Consider the following 25,042-nt stretch of genomic DNA (forward strand, 5'->3'; position numbering starts at 1 on the left):
CTTAACCTCCTTGTGCTCCGTCTTTCGGGTGAGACGTAATTGTAAGTGACTCTGCAGCTGATGCATAGTTCACACACCATAGTCTCTGTAAATCGCCTTGGATAAAGGTGTCTGCTAAATAAACATAATGAATGAGCTTTCTCTAAACACAAGCGCGATTAAACCCTTTGAATCGTGGATACACAGGTGGGGTTCTGTAGTAGAAAACTGGATCTTTTTAGAAAGTTCAGTTCAGTTGTTCCACTTTGATAAAAGACACGGCAGACTGAACTACTCTGTGGGCAATGGGGGCCCGTGGCAGAGTTGCCTTGGAGACGACGCAAGAACAATACCTACAGCAGCTTTGAGCCTACTCTTGGGTAGGTCACTGTCACGTCGACTGAGATAGCGATGGCTGTGTTTACGCTACCAACAGGGGTGCCCTGAAAGTGTGTTAATGAGGTAATCATAGAGTCATGTCCTGGCTATACAGTGGCATGGTTAAAGGTAATCATGCAATTAGTCAATACGTCACGAGGCTACTTCAGGTTCACAGCATCCTGAAGTACCTTCAGCTTTTCGTTTTACCGTCAGCATTGTTCAGATTTGTTCAAAACCTTGTGCATTTATTTCTATCCCCCAGTTTGTCAGAAAACACGATCGGAAGAGAAGGAGCGTTTCATCTTGCAGACGCGTTGCCCCGTATGAAGTCTTTAAAGACACTGGAGTAAGTTGTTTAAACTCAAAGCCGGCTTCCTTGCTTTCCTGGATCTGTAACCGCAGTGCAAGCAGGAGATTTTCCGCTTTCTTGTTTTTGAGATTTAAAGTGACCTAGTTAGACTCCTCTTAAATGTAGGGTATGAGAGGGAAAATGTGTGTCATCTAATTTAAATAATCCCAAGGTTATCAAATTCCTAAAATAAAAACTGGGAAATGTTTTGTTCAAGTTGCTTTGGATCAGAAAAAAAAAAGATTCTGAATGATAATTGTCTGTATGGAGGACTGGAGGTGTCCAAACCCAAGCCAAAAATAGTCTATAATCCATATTCTCTCAGTATGAATCAGTAGATTGGCTTGAGTGAGCACTAACATTGAAGGGATGTTTGTGAATGTGCATTATGTATGATTGGTTACAGATAGTCCAGGGGTGTTTGTATGGATTTGCTGCTATTATTTTATTCATTTTCTGAAAAACTCTGTTTCTGTTCACAGTCTGAAGCTGATAAACATCAGTGACAGTGATTCAATCCACCTTGCTGTCAGCCTTGGCCACTGCCCTACCATTGAAGAAGTCAAGTGAGTATGATGTCACCTTTCTGCATTGACGCTATTTCATCAGAGTATTGTTGCAGTTGGTTCACTTTTTTGCACAGCAGTACAGTAGATACACAATGAAGATAAACCAGTCCCGCACGAAACTGTTAGATTGTATTGATCTACCTCTTTTTCACACATGTCATGTTGATTTCAGTCTGTCCTGGAACTACATTGGGGATGACGCTGCTCTGAAGATAGCGGAGATTCTGCCCAGAATGAAGAGATTGAAAGAACTGGAGTGAGTATCAACAACAAGAACACATTCTGTGTACAGTGAAACCTGTCTCACCCAGCCCCTCTGCATGCCAGCATGCCTTCCCACAGCCTCCCAGCTGCTGAGCACAGGCCTGCTCGTATTACTTATTAAACACATGGACCTCCGATTATTACACTTTACAGAAGTCTTGAGGTCTGTCTGGAAGGTAGACATGCCCCAGTGTTCTTGTGAATTACCGTGGCTGTGGCTTATTTACAGCACATTCATGAGCATTCATGTTTTTTTTTTTTTAATTAAGTTGCTAAGACCTTTGGTGTGGCTTGGTTTCTAAATATATATTCTAGCAGGAAGTCTTAATCCCCGTGTTGTGGTAATGCCATGAATAAATATGGATTGATTCCTGCTATCCTCACCAGTAATACACACAGCCCCTCCAGGTATTTTCCTGCAGGATTTGCATGATTCCAGATTCGACCTAGTAAAAACGTTTCTCACTCTGTAGTGTTGAGAGTATGAAGACGTTATTTAGCACTCGATATTCCTACAGTTGTATCAATAAAAAAAAATTTAAATCTGTAGTAGAAAAATGAACGCAAAAGTGTACAAAAATGAAAGCTTTGTATTTTGCAGTTTGGAGTGTAATAAAATTACAGAGTTGGGGGCGAAGAAACTAGCGGAGAGACTTTGGAATTGCCCTGCTGTGAAAGTACTGAGGTGAGTGATTCAAAAACCTGCTTTAGAATTGAACTTTCTTATTGTAAAAGAGATATCTACTCTCACAGCAAGAGGACTGCAAGACGAAGTCTGGAAATAAGAGACACCCTACACACCACATGTTAGTATTACAGAGTTATTATAGTATTATATAATATTATAGTATTGTAGCCAGGAACTACTATTTCACATAAATGCGTTGCTTTTTAAAGCGGTTCTGCATGTACTGTGCTTGGGGTGACATCTGGACACAGGACAATAAGATGTGAACTGGGATTTTGACGATGATTGCTTGATTTCCTGTGTGATTTATAATGATCGTTTTTTACCTGAAGCATAATCCCTCAATAATCCTTTACTTCTTTTCTGCTTTACATATTTCTTCATTTAGACTGTGGAAAAACCAGATTCCAAAGGAAATCGCTCAAGCTCTCCAGGATAAAGATTCAAGACTGAATTTCTCTTCAGTGTGAAACACCCCTGTCCAGCACTGTGGAGTGGCAGGGTGAGAATACTGTCGAGCTATTACAACGCACTGGATCTGTTCAACAGATGAAATCTAATGAATGTGATGACTGGTTTCATCCCACAAAATGAAAGCACTTTAGATATCCTGTTTGCACTGCTGATGTGTTACGTTCGTAAACGCGAGGTATTATTTAAAAACGTCTTGACTGGTGTTATTTATTATGCTGTGTACAGCTGGGCTCGTCTTCATTCAGAGCCTTTACCCTCATCTCGTCTGACCGACAGAGGTCAGAATCCGTAACCCCAGTGCTTCACCCGACACTGACCCTATGCTGCAAAGCCAATACATTTAACCTAAGGCTCGTGTGTCTGTAACTGCTGCTGTCCTACCGTTAGCAACAATGACATTGCATAGATATAAATATATATATATATATATATATATATATATATATATATATATATATATGAAAAACATCAGGTTCTATTGCTGTCCAGGAGGCCAGGTTCAGCAGCCTCTTTTACATGAGGAACAAGCCAAGGGCAAATACACATTGCAAAACAGACAGTAACGTGGCTGCTTGATCTCTGAGTGAACTTGAAAATTGTTTGAAATTTCTATTTATGTTTTATTTTTTTATATTTTTTTTTTACTAAAAATCTGTAAGAATCCAGTGGCTTTCTGATCCCTTATAAAAGTTTGCAATAGTGAAATTGCTGTTGACTGATTTCACCATGCTTATACCATGTATGTACAGTACTGTCACTCTCTTTACCATTGTTTTTGCAATCATTCACAATGCTAAGCTCACATGTTTTGGCCAGTGCCTTCTTCAGTGTACTGAAGGAAGTTTCACCTTTTTTTTCCAATGCTTTACCATGATATCTCCACCACACTTTGCTATGCTTTCCCCATGGTAAGCTCTTATAAGGGATAGATGAACAATTGAAAGCACTTGAAGACTAAGAGGATAGCTCTGTCTTTGTGTTAGTCAGGAAAGAGTTCTGTTTCAGAAAATCTTTGTGTGACTCTTCATTATTATTGTCACCAGATTATTTTATCAGCTTCCTTTTTTTATAAAAAATATTGTTTTTGTTCAATTCACGAGTCTTGTTTTTGTGTGTGTGTGTGTGTGAGTGTGTGTGTGTGTGTGTGTGTGTGTGTGTGTGCGTGCGTGTGTGTGCGTGTGTGTGCGCTATAAATATTGGGTTCTGGGAATTGAACACTGAAGTCAGTTTAATAAAACATCCAGAATTTCAAAACAAAGATTTCTAAGGTTAAACTATAAGAGACCAGTACCTGAGCTTCATATCATTTTAACCAAGTTCAATAAAACACCTTCGCATAGCAGAGCTAATGTCAGTTCTCACTTTATTTATCCCTAGCCAACATATTTTAAAATCTCTTTGCCCACTTGTATTTGATAAACACACATTCCATGCTCCATTTCTATTGTATCTGTGAGAGTGGTTAACTAGGACTCCACTTACAGATAATAATAATAATAATAATAATAATAATAATAATAATAATAATAAACGACTCTGCATAATACATACTAAAATATAAACAGATTCTAATGTGTACGTAGGCATTACCCTCTGCTACCAGAAGATGGCAGTGTTGTAATATTCTGAAAACAGCTGGTGTTGCTGCTATCAATGGAGAAACGGGCAGTGTTTAGCATGTTAAAATAACAAAATAAAATAAAAACTTTGGTATTCTGCCCGCTGTGCATTGGCTAGATTTTTTTTCTTCTTATGTGACCCTTTCTTGAACCAGAAGAGCCAGCCCTTAGCCTTGCGAAAGACTTTGTTTTGAAAATTGATCATAACTTTAATGGTGCTTGTTGCATTGTGAAGACCATGGCAGGCTGTTCAATTGATTTTGCTGAGAAGGTGCATGTGGTCAAGTTCAATTGCTAAACTGAGTGCTGATTAACCGGGCCACATGTATAGAGACACCGGGTCAGTTTGAAAATGAGTTCCGAGACAAAACTCATGTTGGGCCTGGATCATGTATTGGTTCAGAAGATCTGCAGAAAGGCCACGTCTGTTTGTATCTTGTTTATTGTGGTAGTATGTGTTAATATTTGATGAAAATGCACATCCTGGTGATTCCTGCATGCCTGACCATCAGCCACCCTGTTAGTGTAGTTTATTCACTTTGTGACCGCAGGGTCAGCACAGGGACCTCTCAATACCGCAAGCACTAATACAAAGAGAGTCCCAACTCTGCTCCAAGAGTCCTTGCTTTTGTAGTGTGGAGCTGTTCACTGTTAGTTAGGTTTATCACTTAAAATAGTTTGCAATCGTTTTTTGTTGAAAAAGCTGGAGAATCATTATCCACAATTTCTGTATGATATCATTTTTTTTTTAATCCTCAAGATATTTATTAGCTGGCATGAATATCATAAAAAAAAAAAAAAAAAACCACAATGCAAGTTAACTGTGTTCAACTTTTGGAATGGTTTCAAATTCTTTAAAAAAAAATCTGTGTGTATGTATTTGTACATATTTTAGAGGTTGTAACCTCATAGACGGTAGATAAGGAGAATGTGTCAGACTGACGTTCCCTGTAAAATGCCATGGTCCGCCATGAAAGGCGATATATAAAAATAGATTGCTGTTGTAATTATTATATTTACAACAGACATTTAACAGCGAGACCACAGGCTGTTCTTTAGTTTGAAGCAAATTAAAGCGGCTTCATTGAAAACCAGTGTGTACCAAGTCAGGGTCTCTGATACCCTCCCCCGCATCATGACACCCAACCACACCACCTCAAAGACCCCTACACATGTACACGCCCTCCCCCCCAAGACTACTATTTTGTCCCGGCTAACGCCAAACCGAAATCCAATGTGCGCACTGCTTGCGAGTACAAAGCACCGATTACACTACAGCAAACAAAAGTGTTCAAGAATAACCCGAAACTACTCGACCCTGACTGCGCGTCTGCTAGTACCACAGTATATATAAAAAACTAGAGCTAGTGTTTGCAAACGTCACAGGCGGTGCTACTGAATACCGATGCCCTGTTCTGCTAGAAAGACGGCGCTGAAGTAATACTCATCACATCAGAGAAGTGTGTCGGTGCTGGTGGACTCGCCCAGATTGGGCGGAGCTGCTCTGTACAAGCTAAAGCAGACAGTATCACTACCATAACATAGGCACAGCAACGGTGACATTATATCGGCTATTAATAACCGAGCTCTGAAAGACACTGTTCTTTTTGAAAATGCACTTTTTGGATATAATGCTTTCAACACATGCAGTTTTATAACTAAAATAAAAGACGTTCGCTACTTTGGATTGGAACAGAAGGGAGACGGGAAAAAGCGCCCTAAGTGCGTCTAGTAGTACGTAGGCAACATTTTCGGGTAAGTAGAAGTTCAAAATAAACAGAGGGTATTTAAACTACGGTGACATCTCGGGTTGTGTAAGGGGGAACGTAGCTTTAAAAAGGGAGCCAAGAATCGACGCTTTCCCAGAGTAATATAGACTGCAAACCAATTTTAGGCTATATGAAGTAAGTGACAGAAGTTGTTCTCTGTGTGTAATTTGTTGTTGGCTACGTGAATGTAAAGAAAGGAACAGAAACGAAAGGACGGGGAGCAGTTTACAGGCAAACATGTAGATGTGTTTGTGCTGTGTGTAGATGCGGAAAGCTCTAATACACAAACACTATAATACACAAACACATGGAATAACTAACGAGTCAGAAACCAAGACCAAAGACGGGAAGTAAATCATTTAGGTTTTCTAATAGCTTGCTTGGATTGCACCCAATTACAGCAGTAGGCATACAGCCGTTCTGATTCGTTCATGGGAAATGGGTGATGCTTTGTCAGTGGAAATAACGAATCTTCAGTTTAAATCGCACACAATGCTTCAATTCACATTGAGTTGCCACTGCTCTATTGCTTAATGTTTGTACTTGCTCTGCAGTACAGTGCATGGTTAAGAACTGCGTATATCCCGGAGATTCTGAGTCAAGACTCGAAATGAGTCCAGTACCAGATTGAAAGGAAGCCCCTGGTCTCCGTGTCTTTTTTTTTTTATTAAACAGAGTTGTTTCCCCTGGCGAGCGATTTCATAGATCACCATCTCTGGCATGGATGGCAAGTAATGCAAATACTGTGCTGTTTTATTACTGGCGACTGCAGAAAGTGCCCTATTATACACGTGGTGTTTTCATTTCCATTGCACACCGCCCTCTCCACACATGCACGGGTCCGGGAATGGGAAACGCTTTGCACCTAGGCACAAGGATGTTAGCATGGGAGTATTGATGCAACATGTTCCACTACCTCATGAATTATTAAAGGAAGGAGTGCCCCCATTTTAAAACTGAGTATATATGTGCATATATATATATATATATATATATATATATATATATATATATATATATATATATATATATATATATATATATATATGTGTGTGTGTGTGTGTGTGTGTGTGTGTGTGTGCTTATATATATATATATATATATATATATATATATATATATATATATATATATATATACACACACATTATACATTTATATTTGTATCATCATTGAGGAACATTGGGACTTCAATCTGTTTCATTTTTATACTAGACATCTGAAGATATTTCATCACTTGTTTCTTCTTTTTTAAGTGTGATTCTAAGTGTGATTACAAACAGAATGGAAGAGTGTGAAAACTAACAGGAAGAGGCATCGTTCTGAATTGCATCTAAATCCCATTCATGTGGGGGGGGGGGCTCATTATACAAGAGTCCATTCATAATCACACTGCACTTTCTTTTGAACTGCAGTATCAAGCTTCGCTCCACTTCAAAAAAATTGCTGAAATAAATAATTGTAGACATCTGTTTCTTGTAACTTTGCTTTTTTCCCTCATCCACAAAAGCAAAACTTCTGCTACAAAAGAGTTTTCCTAAAATTCTTTGTTTTCGAGAAATTTCTAGAAATTATAAATTTTCATTGGGGTATGTAAACTTTTGACTACAACTGTGTGTGTGTATATATCTATATCTGTATCTATCTATCTATCTGTCTATCTATCTATCTATCTATCTATCTATATATAGATATAGATATAGATAGATAGAAAGATAGATAGACAGATAGTTGTTCTATTAATAGCTTCTGTGTAGTGATGTTATATCTGGAGCATTGCAAGGAAACCAGACGAGTACTGATGGAGCGAATGGCTCCTCTCATTTTAACAATAGGATAAGATAAATCCATGAATCATTTAACAGTGACATTTTAACATTGCAGATTGAACTCCAGATGCAATATAATATCAAGTGTATGAACGGCATTGAAACGTATGCATTTTATTCAAACCGTGACCCTCCAGAGTGTCCCAGTGTGACAGGCCTCTTTGGTTTGAATTTGCTAATTCCAGTAAGTGCTCTTTAAAGTATAGTATCCTGGGAAGTGGAGGAGGATCAGCAATCTCTAAAGCTGGTTCCAGAGCAAAGTGCATTTGCCCAGGGCAATGAAGCTTTTATGAGAGGGCTCTTATTAATGAGAATGACTTACACACATATTGCTGAAACATTATCATTTACACATAATAATGTAGCACATAGTTACAAACAGAAATGAAGCAGTGGTCAATTACCTAACCCTCTGGAAGAAGCAGGGTCAGTGGTCCGGAGAGGTCTCAGGTATGCTTTTTGAAGGCACCTCCAAGTGCTGCTGTTTTATACAGGCTCCGCACCCCTTTGCATGCAAAGCTTAGTTGCTAGCTTATCTCTGTATCTCAGCAACATTTTGACCAGACCACTGTTACTTGCTCCAGGTCAGATGAGGTCAGTTCTGTTCATCTCATAGCCCCTTTCCCAGGCAATAAAACATTGTTTCCTGATAACAGCACACACTGCCCACATGGCAGCTGAAACTCTTCCCTTATGACTGTACAGAAACCCAGAATTATATTTTCCCTTTTAAAAGTGCGCTCCTTGCCCATCATTGTATGCACCTGATCCCTCTAGTTTAAAATCCTTAGACTGCAGTGAGTAATGGCCTTTCCATCCCCAGCATCATTTCACCACTGCTGGAAAGCATCCTTCTGCTCTTAAACGGGATCCCCTGGATTCGATCTCGCCCCTTTTTGAATAACCCTCATGCGGATGAAGGCCCTTGTGCAGAATCAAAGAGAGACCTCTTCACTTCGGATAAGGGCTGTTCATTCATTCCTCTCAGGGCAACCACATGCTGGTGCAACACTGAAGGTCTAACTCGTAATTAATAAAGCATACAAAGGGATTAAGGGTCTAGGTAAGTAGTGTTTACACATTTGGGATATGAAGTGTTTCCATTGAGGACATTTATGGTTTTGCGGATTACATTGTTGTTGTGACTGAGTTGAATTTTCCATCACGTCACAGTTGGTTTCTTGAGACCATATCATGTGGAAGCGATGTACAGTAGCTATTACAAAGGAAGGTACTAGTTAAAGGTGTGTCATATCTATCTATAAGCAGCTTCACAGAGTGGAAGGCGCAAACAGTGTGGCGTCCGTGAATTCAGGAAGGTTTGGGGAACTGCAGACCTGAATTAAAATAACAATGCACATGCTTTACGGAGCCTGCTTTGGGCTGGGGGGTAAGTGTGCTGTTTAATATGTACATTAATATTTGATGCTCATTCACTGCCTGATAGCTGGTTGTTCCAGAGTGGAAGGAAAGTCAGAATGAATTCCTGTAATACTGCCAGAGTCTGGATTGAGTCTGAATCATTGGTGCCTGCTGTTAACGTGTTAGAATCAAGGAAGCTGAGATCTGTGCCGTGATTTACTTTTTTTTATAAGTTTTTGAAATTATTTCTTTGAGCTGAATGTTTTGAGTTACTGTACTTTGAAGAAAGCAGGACTAGTTGTCAATGTTTAATGGGAATTCAATTGTAAACTCTGAACTGTTGTTTTTAAAATTGAACAGCCATCTTAAGCCCTTACTCATACTAACTGTCTTTTGTGAAGTGTTCCTAAAACCTGTCAGAGATCATTTACTGAAAGCGGTTTGTGTTCAGATTATAAACGTTCTCTAATGTTTCTTTTACTGAACACTAACCCTATTTATTCCAGGCTTTGTAGCCTTGTGAATATGAACCACGTTGTGGTGGGGAATTGAAAACAGAAGTACGGTCAGAGACACAAAAAAGAGCAAATAAAGAAATGTTCTCTGTGCCTGAATCCTGAAGGCTAATCAGTCACTTCACTTTAATTAGAGAGGAATTAAATTGCACCGCAGGGCAGTTCTGAAGTGCAGTCTCCATTGCCTTGACAGCTAAGCATCTAAATATATTATAAACTGTAAGCGTGTCATCTGTGGACTCGTTTGCAATGTATTTTTAGTTAGGTGGCATATTAAATAAATTATATTATTAGCTTTTTAAAAAAAAACATTCCCCGCTCCCAGCGCTGGCCTGTCAGTGGTCACCCTGTAATTGAAGCAAGTGTCACACAGCGCTGCTTTGTAGCTCCACCAGAACGAAGACGTTTCTTTTTTTAGTAATACTGTGTACTTGATAACCAGGAGCAGTGGTGCAGTGTGAGTTGAATATTCTATTTATTGTTGCTTTGATTACAGGATTTATATACAGTACAGAGTTGTTTTTGCAGGAGCTAAATAAGCTCTTTCCACAGTGGCAAGTCGCTCCCGCAGCAATAAGAGATGGACAGCCGCCCCGTCCCATCAGCCTGCCCCAGTGCTCAGCCTCGTGTGCTGCTGCTTTGTTCAGAAGTCTTAGCTGCAGGTTTCTGCTGGCTTGTGGATGCTGACAATCTTGTGGTATTCACGCAGCCTCAATTCATCGTGCAATAAAGTGATGTAACACAGGTGCTCCCTTCTTGCACTTGCAGTGTGGTGAGGCTGATATTAACATACTGAATGTGTTTGTAAAGAACCTTCTGTGGTTTAAACATCTACAGTCTCAGCTATAAGTGTAGCTGCTGCAAATAGGTTCCAATGGAGACGTGACATATTGTTATTATTATTATTATTATTATTATTATTATTATTATTATTAGAAGCAGCAGCAGTGGCCTCGTTGCTCTTGTTCACAGTGTTGGTTATCGCTGTACTCCACAGACTGTTTCACAGACTCCATGGCCTACACACTGAGCCCTGCCCCAGGGGGGCCTCTCGGGACCACGTGCTGTGTGACCAAGGTGGAGCTCTCCGTGAGCGGGCAGAATCTACTCGACAGAGACGTCACCTCCAAGTCAGACCCCTTCTGTGTTTTGTTTCTGGAAGTTAACGGAAAGTGGAAAGAGGTAGGTGAAAAAAAAGATATATATACCACACTGCAAAGAGTGGGTGATCAAAATAAAGCGCTTTAAAGCAGAACATTACAGTTCAACTGACCTCCTAAGCACAATAATAAGCAAAACTAATTACAGCAAACCCCCAAATGTACATATAAGGCTGTAATTCCAGCTTGGTGACATGGACAAATCACCTGTGTTCTTATGGCTTTATATGTCCTCAGAACCCCTTCAAGGAATTGCAGCCTTACTATGTACTGTTGGGTGTATAATATTCCTTATGTAGTTCACTGTAGCTTATCTGTCTATCTATCTGTATGAAAGGTGAGATCTATCCAAGAGTCTGCGGGGTAAGATAGCGCCTTCTAGTACTCCTTCCAGTTGATGTAGCCCTTTATACCTGGGGTTCAGGGACTCTTTGAACAAGGATACAAATGAGAAAGGTAGTTAGAACTAAACATCCAGGCCTGAAGTCGGCCCAAAGCACAAATAAAAACCAGTGTGTGAAGAAATAAGTGCAGCAACACTCAAAATCCAACCTGTCATGAAAGCTGCTACAGTTTTAATATATTCAGGTCAGATTGACCTTTTAAGCAACAGTGTGGTGGTGCAATCCTGAGGAGTGGATGCAAGCTGAACTGTGGTTTGTGTTTACAAGAAGGCTGGGCACGGTGCCTTTTTAAAAGGAAGTTACTGAATGAGACGAGAGACTCGGTAGCCATGGTAACCCAACACGCAAGATTTATGTTGGAACAGCATCAGATAATTGAATATTTATGTTTTGTTTATTTAGCAGACGCCTTTATCCAAGGCGATTTACAGAGACTAGGGTGTGTGAACTATGCATCAGCTGCAGAGTCACTTACAACTACATCTCACCCGAAAGACGGAGCACAAGGATGTTAAGTGACTTGCTCAGGGTCACACAATGAGTCAGTGGCTGAGGTGGGATTTGAACCGGGGACCTCCTGGTTACAAGCCCTTTTCTTTAACCACTGGACCACACAGTCTCCGTGGACTACACAGCCTCCATTTAACACAGTCTGCTAAATAAACAAAATATAAATATTAAAAGAAAAAAAAACACAAGCAGAAAAAAAGTACGAGTGCAGAAGACGAGGTAGCAAACCCACGAACTGCTAAATAAATTAGCATTAATTTGCATTTCATTGAGGTATAATCGTTGGATTTTTATAATAGAAGACAACGAGGGGGTCTGTCCTAATGATTCTAAACAGAGCTGGATCTTAATACGGCCAGCCTGAGAGTCCCTGTATTTCCCTTGCATATTGTGAGGATGATAATCAATAAATCACAATCTAGAGGAAACCTGCGGCCACACTGAGGTCAGAGGCTGTTAAAATCATTAGAATCGATCCCAGTGCCTGAAAAGTCCCTTAACAATGACCTGCTGACAGCGGTGATGCTGGTATAACTGAACTCCAAACTCTTCCCAACACCTTTTAACCTTGAGTTCAATGTCAGGTTCAGGTTCACATGCTCTTTCTTTTCTTTTTTTACTTCTTTTTTTTTTTTTACTGTAAACAAGATAACAAAGTTCAACCAGTTCATCAGAAGCACCTTTCTGAAATGCGAGACCCCCGACCCTTTTCTGTTGCCAAGCAACCGGACGGGCTCCTGTTAGGAGGAGACATTGCTTGCCAAGCTGTCGAAGCAGCATCATTTTCAATAACGGAGGGTGGCTTGTGATATTATTTCAGCTAGTCGACCAGAATCGTAATGCATCAGAACAGCTAAAATATGAGAATTGCTTTGGCAGCCCCAAACAAAAGGAAATAATACATGCCACATGTGCCACAGCATTCCCTGTGAATAGGAATGACATGCATACAGGTTTGTTTGCTTTGCAAAGGAAATTGATTGGGAGTAGAATACCTGCTTGTGTAGCTGTGGGGTAAGCTGCAGGTTTAATAATCCTCAGTAATGTGATGCCAGGGGGCTTGATAATCAACAAGAACAAAGGACAAGTGCCTTGCCACTGAGTCATCTAGCACAATTATTAGTCACCACTGTTTGTGCTTTTCGCGTCTGATAAATAGACTTTGAAACCTGCAGTTTAATCATGCATTATTATTATTATTATTATTATTATTATTATTATTATTATTATTATTATTATTATTATTATTATTATTATTATTAATGATTTGAAAGAGTCCCCTGATATAACGCCCATCCTAATGTTTTTATTTGCCAGGTATTTTGTTTGATGATATTAAATGCACACCCTGTCAGTTGTTGTTTTATCCTCTTGTTTTTTTTTTCCGTGCTTTGCAGATCGGCAGGACGGAAACAGCTATAAATAACCTGAACCCTGTTTTTGGGGTGAAGTTTGTGATCGACTATCACTTTGAGGAAATACAGAAGATGAAGTTCGCCTTGTTTGACCAGGACAAGCCAAGCTTGCAGCTGTATGAACATGACTTTCTGGGCGAATTCACCTGCAATTTAGGAGTGGTAAGTTTTCACTGGAGCAGCAAATCCACATTGGCTCATAATCTGGTGGGTAAAACACTACATTCCCTGGTGAGGAGAATTATGTTACTCCCCAGATTGCATTTCTGTGAACCTGTGCAAAGTCATAGTGAAGTTTCTTCATGGCTGTCATTACAGTGTAATCAGTGGCAGCTAAAGCATCTACAGTGTGTTGTGCTTAAAAATGAACCAGAAGTTCACAATAGTTCGACAGGCTGCATTTCACATTATACAATGGCGTCCAACTGCCTAAAACCTTAAATCATTGTATGAAATCCTGGCATTGCATCAATTACCCTTTTCCTGTGTTTCTGCAGATCGTTTCCAGCAAGAAACTGACAAGACCGCTGGTGCTGGGAAACGGAAAGCCTGCTGGAAAGGGAACGATAATGGTACGAGTAAACTGGGTTCCTTTATTAGCGTGACATGAACTGGGGCCCATTCAATTGATCTGAACAGCAGCTGATCTAAATATGGCCACTGAGATCATTGAAATCAATAGCACATGAGAGTCTCTTTAGTGATTTTCTGCTTCTTCAAACTCCAGGGAGGGTGGGTTGGGGGTAGAGCTGCCACTGAATCAGATCAGTTGAATAGAGCCCCATTGTCTTTGCTGTGATCAGGCTAGAGAATTACAAGGCAGGACCACTGCACTGGCACTGATGTGTATTGCTGTCTGTTCTGCTGGTAAGGTCTCAAACCTGGAAACGATTTCAGCGTGAAATATTTATTTGGGGAGATTCTCAATGATTTTCTTTCACTGTGTTTTCTGAAACGATGAAATGTTGAAGAGATTTGAGCATTTAGGTATCATTTTGTTTCAGCTCCGCCACCATGACATGCTTTTGCTGCTGAATGTGCCCATGCTGTGTATTTTATGGCTGCAGTTCTAGGTGTGGCACAGGGGCTGGCTGGAGGGGTTGGGCAGATCCTATCTGTAGGTCTATTCAAAACAAACTGAGAACAGCAGGAGTGGAATGTTACTCATGCCCAAGTCAACAAACACAGGCACATATCAGAGGAAGGAACATAAAACCTGAGAAAGGAGTGAAGAACAAACATGGTCTTTACACTCCGCTTGTGCTCATCCTGAAGTGTGAATGCTGGTTAAAACTTTCCCAGACATTACTCATGATCAGTGATGAATGTTTCCGGGGAGGAGGGGAAACATTGCCCGCCATGTTGGAAAAACCTGTCTGTCTTGCTGTTCAGTTCTATTGGAATGTGAAGACTTGCATTCACACTTGGCTCCACCCCCTCCAGTAATGCTGACCAATCTCTGTAAGTTATGCAAATTAGCGCCTTGAATCCAAAGTAAACAAACTGGCCTCGACATTGTCAGGAGGCCTTGTCTAAAAGAGTCTTTTTTTCTTGTGATAAAAGGAAGCTTCTGTCAATACAGTAAGCTAAAAACATTACCCTGAACCACATTAAGAAGAAAGGAAAGCTAAACATGTGACATCTTTGAGCCAGATGGCTGTTTTACAATAAATCATTAAACAAATAAACTGTATTGTGTGTCTGTGTCTGTCTTATCTACAGATATTAAAAGACATACTGCAGAAATAATGTTGTTAGAGTCCCATAATGATCGCAGTTTAGTTGCATCGCCAGTAATGATTAGCCATGGAGGAAATGTATTTCTCATTCAGATCTCTCTTTCTTTTTTTAGATAGCTGCCCAAGAATTATCAGATAACAGAATAATATCACTGAGCATGGCAGGCAGAAAGCTAGATAAGAAGGTAAGTCCAGAGCTGTGTGCTTTGCTCCAGAAGCCAACAATCACATTGGAAATACTGTGCAGCCTGACCAGTACGAACCCGAAGGGAAATCCTAACCAGATCTGCGTCTCGTTCCAGGATTTCTTCGGGAAATCAGATCCATATTTGGAATTTCACAAGCAAGGGGATGATGGGAAGTGGATGCTGGTGCACAGAACAGAGGTACGGTCTGTCATCTCTCCAGGAAAACCAGCTCCATTTTTTCCATTCTACTGTTTGTTTGTTTTTCTGTCACATCAGTCTAAGAGGAAACAGGCCATGCATGTCATTAACTATATTTAGGTTTTGTAAAAATAACTTGTGGTTATTTTTGGATTGGAGAATGGGTACACAGTTATTAAATATATATATATATATATATATATATATATATATATATATATATATATATATATATATATATATACATACCACAACATTTTTTGTAGCAGAAAAGAGAACGGAATTTGATGTGCTGCATCTGGTAATGATTCTCTCAAAATTGATTGTCTAGAGGTTGTATAGTGTTATATAGCTTACCATATCTCTTTAGATTACGGGGCATACATAAATATGTAATAACATGGAAATAACCCATTGTCCCTGCTATTACATTGTAACTACTGGTGGAATATGGGTGCAATTACAATGGGAATGGCTAGTTATTAGCATGTTGCTACTATGAAGTGACTAAACTGTGTTCAGAAGACCATTCCCCTGTAATCACACAGAAGTAGGAGGCAGCGTGTAAGATCAGGAATTAATACAATGTAATTACATGGTTATTGATGCGCTGGAATCCAAAGTGCTACTGGTGGTAATGAAAACGAATGAGTGGGTACAGATCACCTGCTGAAATCTCACAGAAACAATCGTTCTTTATTAGTTTCTATTTGTTTACTTTGCAGCACTTGTTATTTGTCTCTGCAGTCAATGTGATCAGTAATATCAATAGAATTATTGCTCTTTTAGTTACTAGCATTTGTTAGCTGGAAATAGCTTGTCACGTCCAGCACATCAATGTCAGCCAATGGTGGTTTGTAGTTTGTAACATGCCATTCAAGGACGTTCTCTTTTTTTGGAAAAGAGAAAAAAATACCAGTTGAAATGTAGTTTGAATATCATGCCTGAATGCCTCCAACACGAAAGGATTCATTTGGATCAGTCTTCGACTGGCTCCGTTCCATGCGGCTCCTGTGAAGTGGAGAACAATGCATTGCTCTTGTTTTGTCTCCATGTCAAACCAGCCGTCACTGGCAACAAGCAGCTGAGTAGATGGTAATGGGTTGAGATCGCGGGCGAGCGCTTCAAGAGGTTTCTTGTGCTCTTGTTTGCAGGTTATAAAGAACACGCTGGATCCCGTGTGGAAACCTTTCAGCATGCCTCTGATTTCACTGTGCGGCGGAGATGTTGACCAAACTATAAAGGTAACCTTTTTTTGTTTACAGGAACCTTTTTCTTATCCCCCAACTTAAAACTGAGGAAAAGACAAACCACAAACAAGAAAAACAAGAAAAAAACAAAAGCAGTGCAGTGAAAGGAAAAGTTGAATGTTTCATATTGTCTCTGAGTTTCACAAGGACTGGCGTCACCACAGCAGTGAAAGACTCCAATCTAAGAACCGCTGGATTTAACTTACTAGGTGGGCTGCTGGGAACAACCTGAGCAGAGACACTGAAATAGAAACAGAAGATACAGACAGATCATCCATGATCCACGATTCTGTCAGAATTCTGAACGATTCAAGAAGAATCCTGTCTGAATTCTGAACGATTTAAGAAGAATCCTGTCCGAATGCTGAACGATTCAAGAAGAGGCCTGTCCGAATTCTGAAAGATTCAAGAAGAGGCCTGTCCGAATTCTGAACGATTCAAGAAGAGGCCTGTCCGAATTCTGAAAGATTCAAGAAGAATCCTGCCTGAATTCTGAAAGATTCAAGAAGAGTCCTGTCCGAATTCTGAACGATTCAAGAAGAGGCCTGTCCGAATTCTGAAAGATTCAAGAAGAATCCTGTCTGAATTCTGAAAGATTCAAGAAGAGTCCTGTCCGAATTCTGAACGATTCAAGAAGAGTCCTGTCTGAATTCTGAACGATTCAAGAAGAGGCCTGTCCGAATTCTGAACGATTCAAGAAGAGTCCTGTCTGAATTCTGAACGATTCAAGAAGAATCCTGTCCGAATTCTGAACGATTCAAGAAGAGTCCTGTCTGAATTCTGAACGATTCAAGAAGAATCCTGTCCGAATTCTGAACGATTCAAGAAGAATCCTGCCTGAATTCTGAACGATTCAAGAAGAATCATGTCTGAATTCTGAAAGATTCAAGAAGAATCCTGTCCGAATTCTGAACGATTCAAGAAGAGTCCTGTCCGAATTCTGAACGATTCAAGAAGAATCCTGCCTGAATTCTGAACGATTCAAGAAGAATCCTGTCTGAATTCTGAACGATTCAAGAAGAGGCCTGTCCGAATTCTGAAAGATTCAAGAAGAGGCCTGTCCGAATTCTGAAAGATTCAAGAAGAATCCTGTCCGAATTCTGAACGATTCAAGAAGAGTCCTGTCTGAATTCTGAACGATTCAAGAAGAATCCTGTCTGAATTCTGAAAGATTCAAGAAGAATCCTGTCCGAATTCTGAACGATTCAAGAAGAGTCCTGTCCGAATTCTGAACGATTCAAGAAGAATCCTGTCTGAATTCTGAAAGATTCAAGAAGAATCCTGTCCGAATTCTGCACGATTCAAGAAGAGTCCTGTCCGAATTCTGAAAGATTCAAGAAGAATCCTGTCTGAATTCTGAAAGATTCAAGAAGAGTCCTGTCTGAATGCTGAACGATTCAAGAAGAGTCCTGTCCGAATTCTGAACGATTCAAGAAGAATCCTGTCCGAATTCTGAACGATTCAAGAAGAATCCTGTCCAAATTCTGAAAGATTCAAGAAGAATCCTGCCTGAATTCTGAACGATTCAAGAAGAATCCTGTCCGAATTCTGAAAGATTAAAGAAGAATCCTGTCTGAATTCTGAACGATTCAAGAAGAATCCTGCCTGAATTCTGAAATACTGAAAAAAAAGAAGTTTGTGAAGTAGATAAGCATTATTTTCCTACCAGTACCTAACCATGAAGCTTATAAGTGGCAGGAAGTCCCTAACATATTCACCTTAAATACATTACAAAGATGTCAGTGATGACATCACAATGGCATGAATGTATATTTAAAAAAAATAATAAATCTAGCCACAAAGTGAAACGGGCCACGAAGTAAACCTGGCCACAAAGTGATCCTAGCCACAGTGCTCCTAGCCTATATTCTAAATGCTAGTAACATCTTATGTAATTGAATGTTGTTGCTTCTTCTTCTTCTTCTTCTTCTCAATCAGATAATGTGCTATGATTATGACAACGATGGAGGCCATGACTTTATTGGGGAGTTTACGTCGACGGTGTCAAAGATGTGTGAAGCACAGAACACAACGGAGGTACTGACTGGCTAACCACAGCACTGAAAGGGAAAGCTCAAAACACAACAGAACGCAGCCGTCTGAAAGCATGGAAACTAGGGGTGCAACAATTAATTAACCCTTTGCGGTCCATTGTCGGACTGGGTCCGACATTGCAATTATTCCTCACAGGTCCTTTGTCGGACTGGGTCCGACATCATTATAGCAACGCAATAAACGGGTGTTTAGTCGTTTTTTCTACGTAAAAAACAGAGAAAACCATTCAATTGCCGAGTGGGAGCGACAGGAGCCGAGACAAGTCGGGAAAAAAAAAAAAAAAAAAAAGGCGTATTTCATGAATAGTCATACATGGTATCAGGTATCAGATAATGGGGCGTTCATAGTAAACAAGCTGGCTGAGTGCGTCAGAGCACTGAGACTATCATGGACATTTGCAGAGCTTTTTTCAGATGTTATAGTAATAAAATAATGACTTGGATCGCATTATTGAGGAGTTTGGTGATAAAACGAGTGATCCGGAGATGATCGATCGGTATGTACGACTATTATTATTATTATTATTTATTTCTTACATAGCTGAACGCTATAGCAAACGAAAGGGTGGGGCGGGGCTGGAGATGCCTAGTGTGTGCTTTGTTGATATGCAGGGCCATTTAAACCCGTTTGACTGTGAAAAAAAATACTTTTAAACAGCGCGTATAAAATTAACTGCGCGTGTGAAAATTAATTAGACCTGGCGTGCCTGACGCGCGATTAATAAATGGACCGCAAAGGGTTAATGCATCGATTATTGATCATCTGTCCTTAAATTTCCTGAGCTTCGATTACATATTGGTGAATCGATGCATCAGATTAGAACTTAGTTTGAAGTCTCCTGTTGCTGGTTTGCATTAAAACCTTGAGTGTGTGAGAGTGCGCTTCTTTTAGTGCCAGTACGGTAGGTTCGCACGTAGCTAGGATACACACTTTAGGCCTCTACATTTGCGTTGGACAAGCCAAATCAGAAGTAGACCTATTGTATTCATGTTTTCTTGATTTAAAAATGAAGGCAATACGTTTTTTTTTGTTTTGTTTTTTTGTTTTAAATCTATTAAATCTACCGTTTCAAAGCATGTTGTATTTGGATTATGTGCCAATATTATATAAAAAGAAACTGAATTTAGTACGATAGTTAAATTAGTCAGGATTTGTGAGATTAGTTCAAATGTTTTTTTTTATAATCGGAAGTGTTCTAATTTGAATATAAGTTTTGCCTTTTTGTTTAACTATTATGCATAACTGTGTTTTTAGTTAATGGATCTTCTGTTAAAAAACAAAACAAACTAATGTTTGTTCTTTATTTTGAAAAATAAATTGTCAATGGATTGATTATCGTTGCACCACTACTGGAAACTGATTTCAAATAGAAAGTACAAATGTGGTGTCGCAGAGATGGAAACTCTGCAGTTGTTAAAAACTGGGAGCAGTTGCTTAGGGACTCAGTGCTACACCTTCCCACGTGAATGCAAGTGCCATTCACCTTGCGTTCTAATAAAGGTGCATTGGACTGTTGAGCATTTGGTTTCTGGTTCAGATTATAAGCCATTATATAAACCCCAAACATATTTCAAATCAAAATGGATGTGCAACATGTGTACAAAATAAAGCCTTTTATTATGCATTACCTGGAGGGAAGTACATGCTCAAACCAACAACACATTGCTGTTAGCAAGCATGGTGTCTCATTCTATAGAGAGATCATCACTGCTGCTGTTTTCATGGGGGTACGGTGACATCATTTGCATTCCTATTAACTTCCATCATAATTGGTGTTTGTTCAGATGTGAGCGCTCAGGGTTTCTTTTAAAAGTGTACTCATGACAGCTTTTCTTTGAGATGCAAATAGGCTTGTCTATTTATGCCCAGCGTTGGGTTTTTATACAGTAGCAGTGGCATGAGAATGTTCCCTGGAGAACGACTTGCGCGGAAACAAAGCCTGCCTTAGCTTTCATGAAACACGGCAGACGGTGTGTTGACTATTTATTTCCTGGTGTATAAGTGCAGTATGTGTATAATATATACATTGAGTTTATAACTAGCTGCTTATAAGGAGTAAGGCTCTGTGTGTGAATGGATATGTATTTAAATGATTATATATTTATAACCACTGGGAATGTTGTTCCCTTAAAGACCTACTATAATGAGAACGTCTTGCATAAGTATGACAAGCTACAAATTCCACAAATTAGCCAAGTGCCATGGTATGGGATCAGGCCTGTTTTCACAAGCACACAGATTGAATCCCTTGTTTTTCTTTTCTTTGTTGTAGATAGAGTTTGAATGCATTAACCCAAAGAAACAAAAGAAGAAAAAGAGCTATAAAAATTCTGGAATTATCATTCTGAAATCATGTAAGGTGAGTGTGACCGAGACATGTGCAGCTTAATCCCTTCCTTATCAGCTGGTAGCACTTTCATCATGCAAATACAGCAAGCCCAAAACAACCTTCTTTAAGCATTCCGCAACATCAGATCCATTCATGCATGCATACACCTAGCATTTCTGTTACTGGAAATGCAGTCTTAATCCTTTCTAAACGTGATGCTTTTTAGTGAGACTAGATTCATGTCAACAAGCGTTACTATTACAGCAATGTGAACTGTTTTAATACATTATTTGTTTAATGTCGTTTGGATGAGTTGCAAGAGTATGAGACTGAATGGCCCATTTTACAATTTTACAGATTGCAAGAGACTACTCGTTTTTGGATTACATTCTCGGTGGCTGTCAACTAATGTTTACTGTAAGTAAAAGAGCTTCTTTTTGTAATTTTAGTTATGTAGTAAGAGTTAAAAAGAAGCTATGACTTCCAACGAGCTGTCAGACGTCACAGCTGATTCAATGCAAAAAGGTGTTGCTCATTTTAATGCTCACAATAACCCCCACGCTGTGTGCAGGAGAATGAGTAACAGTACAGACCTGATCACTGCACAGCATGGATTTCCAGAGCTGTGTGACATCACACTACCCTGCAGCCGCAGGTTGACTGGTCAGTTGTCTTTTGTGATGGTGGTCATTTCTTGCTGTAAAGCTGAGGGAACACAAAGCCACTGTATCAAACCCCAAGTCTCCCCTGGTGTGCCATGTAGTGGGCTGAAACCTAGGCTCCTGAAACCAAGTTCCAAGCTACAAAGTGTCTTCGTGTTCCCACAGCTAAACACGCATCATACTGTGGTCCTTGGTTTCCTGTTTCCAGATGCATTGTGGTATAGTCACAACCAATATCATGCTCTTTATTTAACTTGCATGTAGTTTTGCTTCTGTCATTTGTACAGGCAACTAACTAAAGTTAAGAAATACTAAAAGAAACGTCATCAATTCAGTGCCAAGAGTTTCGACTAGAAGTATTTTTCTCAATGTCTCCAATGCCAACTAACTAACAAAAGAATGTGTGTAAACCTTTATACTGCACTGTATAGAGTGAACATTAACTTAGTGTGAACCGGCACTTGGGGGGCTAAAATGGTGCTAAAAGCGGGTATGAGAATACATTGAATATTTTTAGTTGAGAATAATACTTATAATATTCATGGTGAAATGTGTATATGAACATTGTGGAAGGTGAATGCAATCCAGCCTTGTCCAGTGCACTGGTCTATATATAAATATAACAGTGTGTTTTTCTATTTACTCGCTTGTTTAAAGACACACAGGAAGAGAAGGTATGCGTTACTATGGAAACCACAGCGCTCTGCAAAAGCTTGAATTGATAAATGAAGGCCGTGATTCTAGTGAATAGGGGGAAAAAATATGATCAATGAAGATTTTTTTTATATTAAAACATGAATCATTTAAATTTTTAGATCTATTTTCAAATGTGTTTTTTTTTCTATGCTATCTAGCCACTTTTACCTTTCTGTACCTTTTTTACCTTTGGTACCTTTATGTAAAACACACAAATAAACCACAGTCTATATATAATAATGCACTAATATATACCACAGTCTAGGTATAATAATGCACTAATATATACCACAGTCTATATATAATAATGCACTAATATATACCACAGTCTATATATAATAATGCACTAATATATACCACAGTCTATATATAATAATGCACTAATATATACCACAGTCTATATATAATAATGCACTAATATATACCACAGTCTATATATAATAATGCACTAATATATACCACAGTCTATATATAATAATGCACTAATATATACCACAGTCTATATATAATAATGCACTAATATATACCACAGTCTATATATAATAATGCACTAATATATACCACAGTCTATATATAATAATGCACTAATATATACCACAGTCTATATATAATAATGCACTAATATATACCACAGTCTATATATAATAATGCACTAATATATATATATATATATATATATATATATATATATATATATATATATATATATATATATATATATATATATAATATGTGTGTGTTTGTGTATATATATATATATATATATATATATATATATATATATATGTATATATTTGCTTTCCCACTATATGTATAACTTTCATAATTTGGAGGCACTGTGAATAACCGCCTGTCCATTATAAATGAATATTGATTAAAGATTGAGTAAAGAGTGAAATGTTATGTCACATGTCTTAGAAGATTTCCAAGATATATTGTTTAAAACAAATAGAAATAAATCAAATGTATTTAATGATGTGGCCGTTCATCCACACTTGCATTGAATTGCTGGCTGTCAGTATAAGGCTGTTACCCACCCTTATAATATACAGCATATTTAGACAGTGCTATGTTATAAAGCTGTACTGTGTACAAAGCACAGGTTCCAGAAGCACGCTTTCTATATCCAGTGAGACAGGATGCTTTCAGTTTCTATGGTAATGTACAGTTATAAGCTATTCTAGTTTGCAGTGGGGGTGAGGAGGGTGTTCAAAAAAAGTCTCTGTATTCAGATCTCTGAGTCGAGCGTTATTTCTTCATGTGCTCTTTCTTTCCTCTCCACGTCCCTCCTGTGGACTGAACTGTTATTAAGCTGGAAGAGGAAACAACGAGGTAATGCGATTATTAAGCAGCACAAAAGATGCGCTATGTGCAGCCTGTGTTACAATCCCAGTAGCGACTGCACGCACAAGGTCTTGAAATGTCAGGAGACTGATGTCATTCACATTATAATACAAGAGCTTTTACTGAGCGTTCAATGTTTTGGGATCCCAAATATTGGATTGTATGGTTTTTGGTCTCATGTAAAGCAAACAATGCGTTTCACAGCCAAAGAGTAGCCAATAGTAGGTGCTGCTAAAGCCCTTGTGACATGGTTAATTAATTATACCAGAATTCAGCACTCTGCCTTGTACATTGGCTAGATTAGCCATGGCACGTGTGGATGTGCCCCCAAGCCAAGCAACTTTATGCCAGCCATGTATAAATGAAATGACTACGGGATCATCATGTTGTGCTTTTTTTTCCCCCTAGGTTGGCATCGACTTCACAGCCTCCAATGGAAACCCACAGGATCCCTCCTCATTGCATCATATCAACCCCATGGGGACAAACGAGTACCTGGCAGCGATATGGGCAGTGGGGCAGATCATCCAAGACTATGACACGTAAGTCCCACCCTGTGATCAGGGGGAGAAAGCAAGAAGCGCAATGAAGCGCAAAACCAAGAAACTACGGCAGAGCAGGCTTTTTATTCAGCCATTCAGAATAAAAAAACAAACTTTACAGCCCTGTGCTTAGCACTGTAAAACCAGCATCATTCAAACTGTGAAATCTATTCAGTGCATTCAGTACTGTTATAGTAATATTATAGCAATGTGTATACAAATACCTAAATGTGCAGGTTTAACTGGTTCTTTGTGGTTGATTGTTCGATTGTGACGGGCACGCAGACAACAGTACGATAACAATAGTCCTGCGATATACAAAGTCAAACTTTCCTGCTATACCAGCACCATATGTTTGCATGTGGGCAGCAGTGTGGAGCAGTGGTTAGGGCTCTACCCTGATTAGAGGGTCGTGGGTTCAGTCCCTGGTGGGGGACACTGCTGCTGTACCTTTGAGCAAGGTACTTTACCTAGATTGCTCCATTGAAAACCCAACTGTATAAATGGGTAATTGTATGTAAAAATAATGTGTAAAAAAATAAATAAATAATATAATTGATATCTTGTAACAATTGTAAGTCACCCTGGATAAGGGTGTCTGCTAAGAAATAAATAATAATATGCCCATGCATGCAGACTGGACTGTGCATGTGCATATGATATACTCAGCACACACACTGTTCAGCTTCTCCTGGGGGGCAGCAGAGCTGTTTCTAATGTACGTGAGATCCAGCTTCAGGACTGCAGGCTCT

At 39.2% G+C, this 25,042-nt stretch overlaps 2 protein-coding genes across 6 annotated transcripts in view; both read left to right on the forward strand.

Moving 5' to 3' along the window:
- The window catches only part of LOC117425749 (protein NLRC5-like), a 38,993-nt gene extending 35,197 nt beyond the window's left edge, over window positions 1-3,796 (forward strand). For all 3 annotated transcript variants that reach the window (XM_058993893.1, XM_034904412.2, XM_058993892.1), the window contains 5 exons: window positions 623-706; window positions 1,192-1,275; window positions 1,451-1,534; window positions 2,144-2,227; window positions 2,619-3,796. In XM_058993893.1, coding sequence (XP_058849876.1) covers window positions 623-706; window positions 1,192-1,275; window positions 1,451-1,534; window positions 2,144-2,227; window positions 2,619-2,700 — 418 coding nt within the window. In that variant the 3' untranslated portion in view covers window positions 2,701-3,796. The remainder of the gene's footprint in view (window positions 1-622; window positions 707-1,191; window positions 1,276-1,450; window positions 1,535-2,143; window positions 2,228-2,618) is intronic.
- Window positions 3,797-5,633: 1,837 nt separating this feature from the next.
- The window catches only part of LOC117425664 (copine-2-like), a 30,035-nt gene continuing 10,626 nt past the window's right edge, over window positions 5,634-25,042 (forward strand). Inside the window, exons 1-12 of one of the 3 annotated variants that reach the window (XM_034042802.3) lie at window positions 5,634-6,078; window positions 8,745-8,984; window positions 10,796-10,980; window positions 13,270-13,449; window positions 13,785-13,859; window positions 15,140-15,211; window positions 15,329-15,412; window positions 16,567-16,656; window positions 18,601-18,699; window positions 20,990-21,076; window positions 21,404-21,463; window positions 24,157-24,290. In XM_034042802.3, coding sequence (XP_033898693.1) covers window positions 10,813-10,980; window positions 13,270-13,449; window positions 13,785-13,859; window positions 15,140-15,211; window positions 15,329-15,412; window positions 16,567-16,656; window positions 18,601-18,699; window positions 20,990-21,076; window positions 21,404-21,463; window positions 24,157-24,290 — 1,049 coding nt within the window. In that variant the 5' untranslated portion in view covers window positions 5,634-6,078; window positions 8,745-8,984; window positions 10,796-10,812. Of the gene's footprint in view, window positions 6,079-8,744; window positions 8,985-9,012; window positions 9,312-10,795; window positions 10,981-13,269; window positions 13,450-13,784; window positions 13,860-15,139; window positions 15,212-15,328; window positions 15,413-16,566; window positions 16,657-18,600; window positions 18,700-20,989; window positions 21,077-21,403; window positions 21,464-24,156; window positions 24,291-25,042 lie in introns of those variants that run through there. The other 2 variants (XM_034042801.3, XM_034042800.3) reach the window with 2 other exon arrangements.

This window comes from Acipenser ruthenus, chromosome 20, assembly GCF_902713425.1.
Source record: "Acipenser ruthenus chromosome 20, fAciRut3.2 maternal haplotype, whole genome shotgun sequence".
In the NCBI taxonomy this organism is placed as follows: domain Eukaryota; kingdom Metazoa; phylum Chordata; class Actinopteri; order Acipenseriformes; family Acipenseridae; genus Acipenser; species Acipenser ruthenus.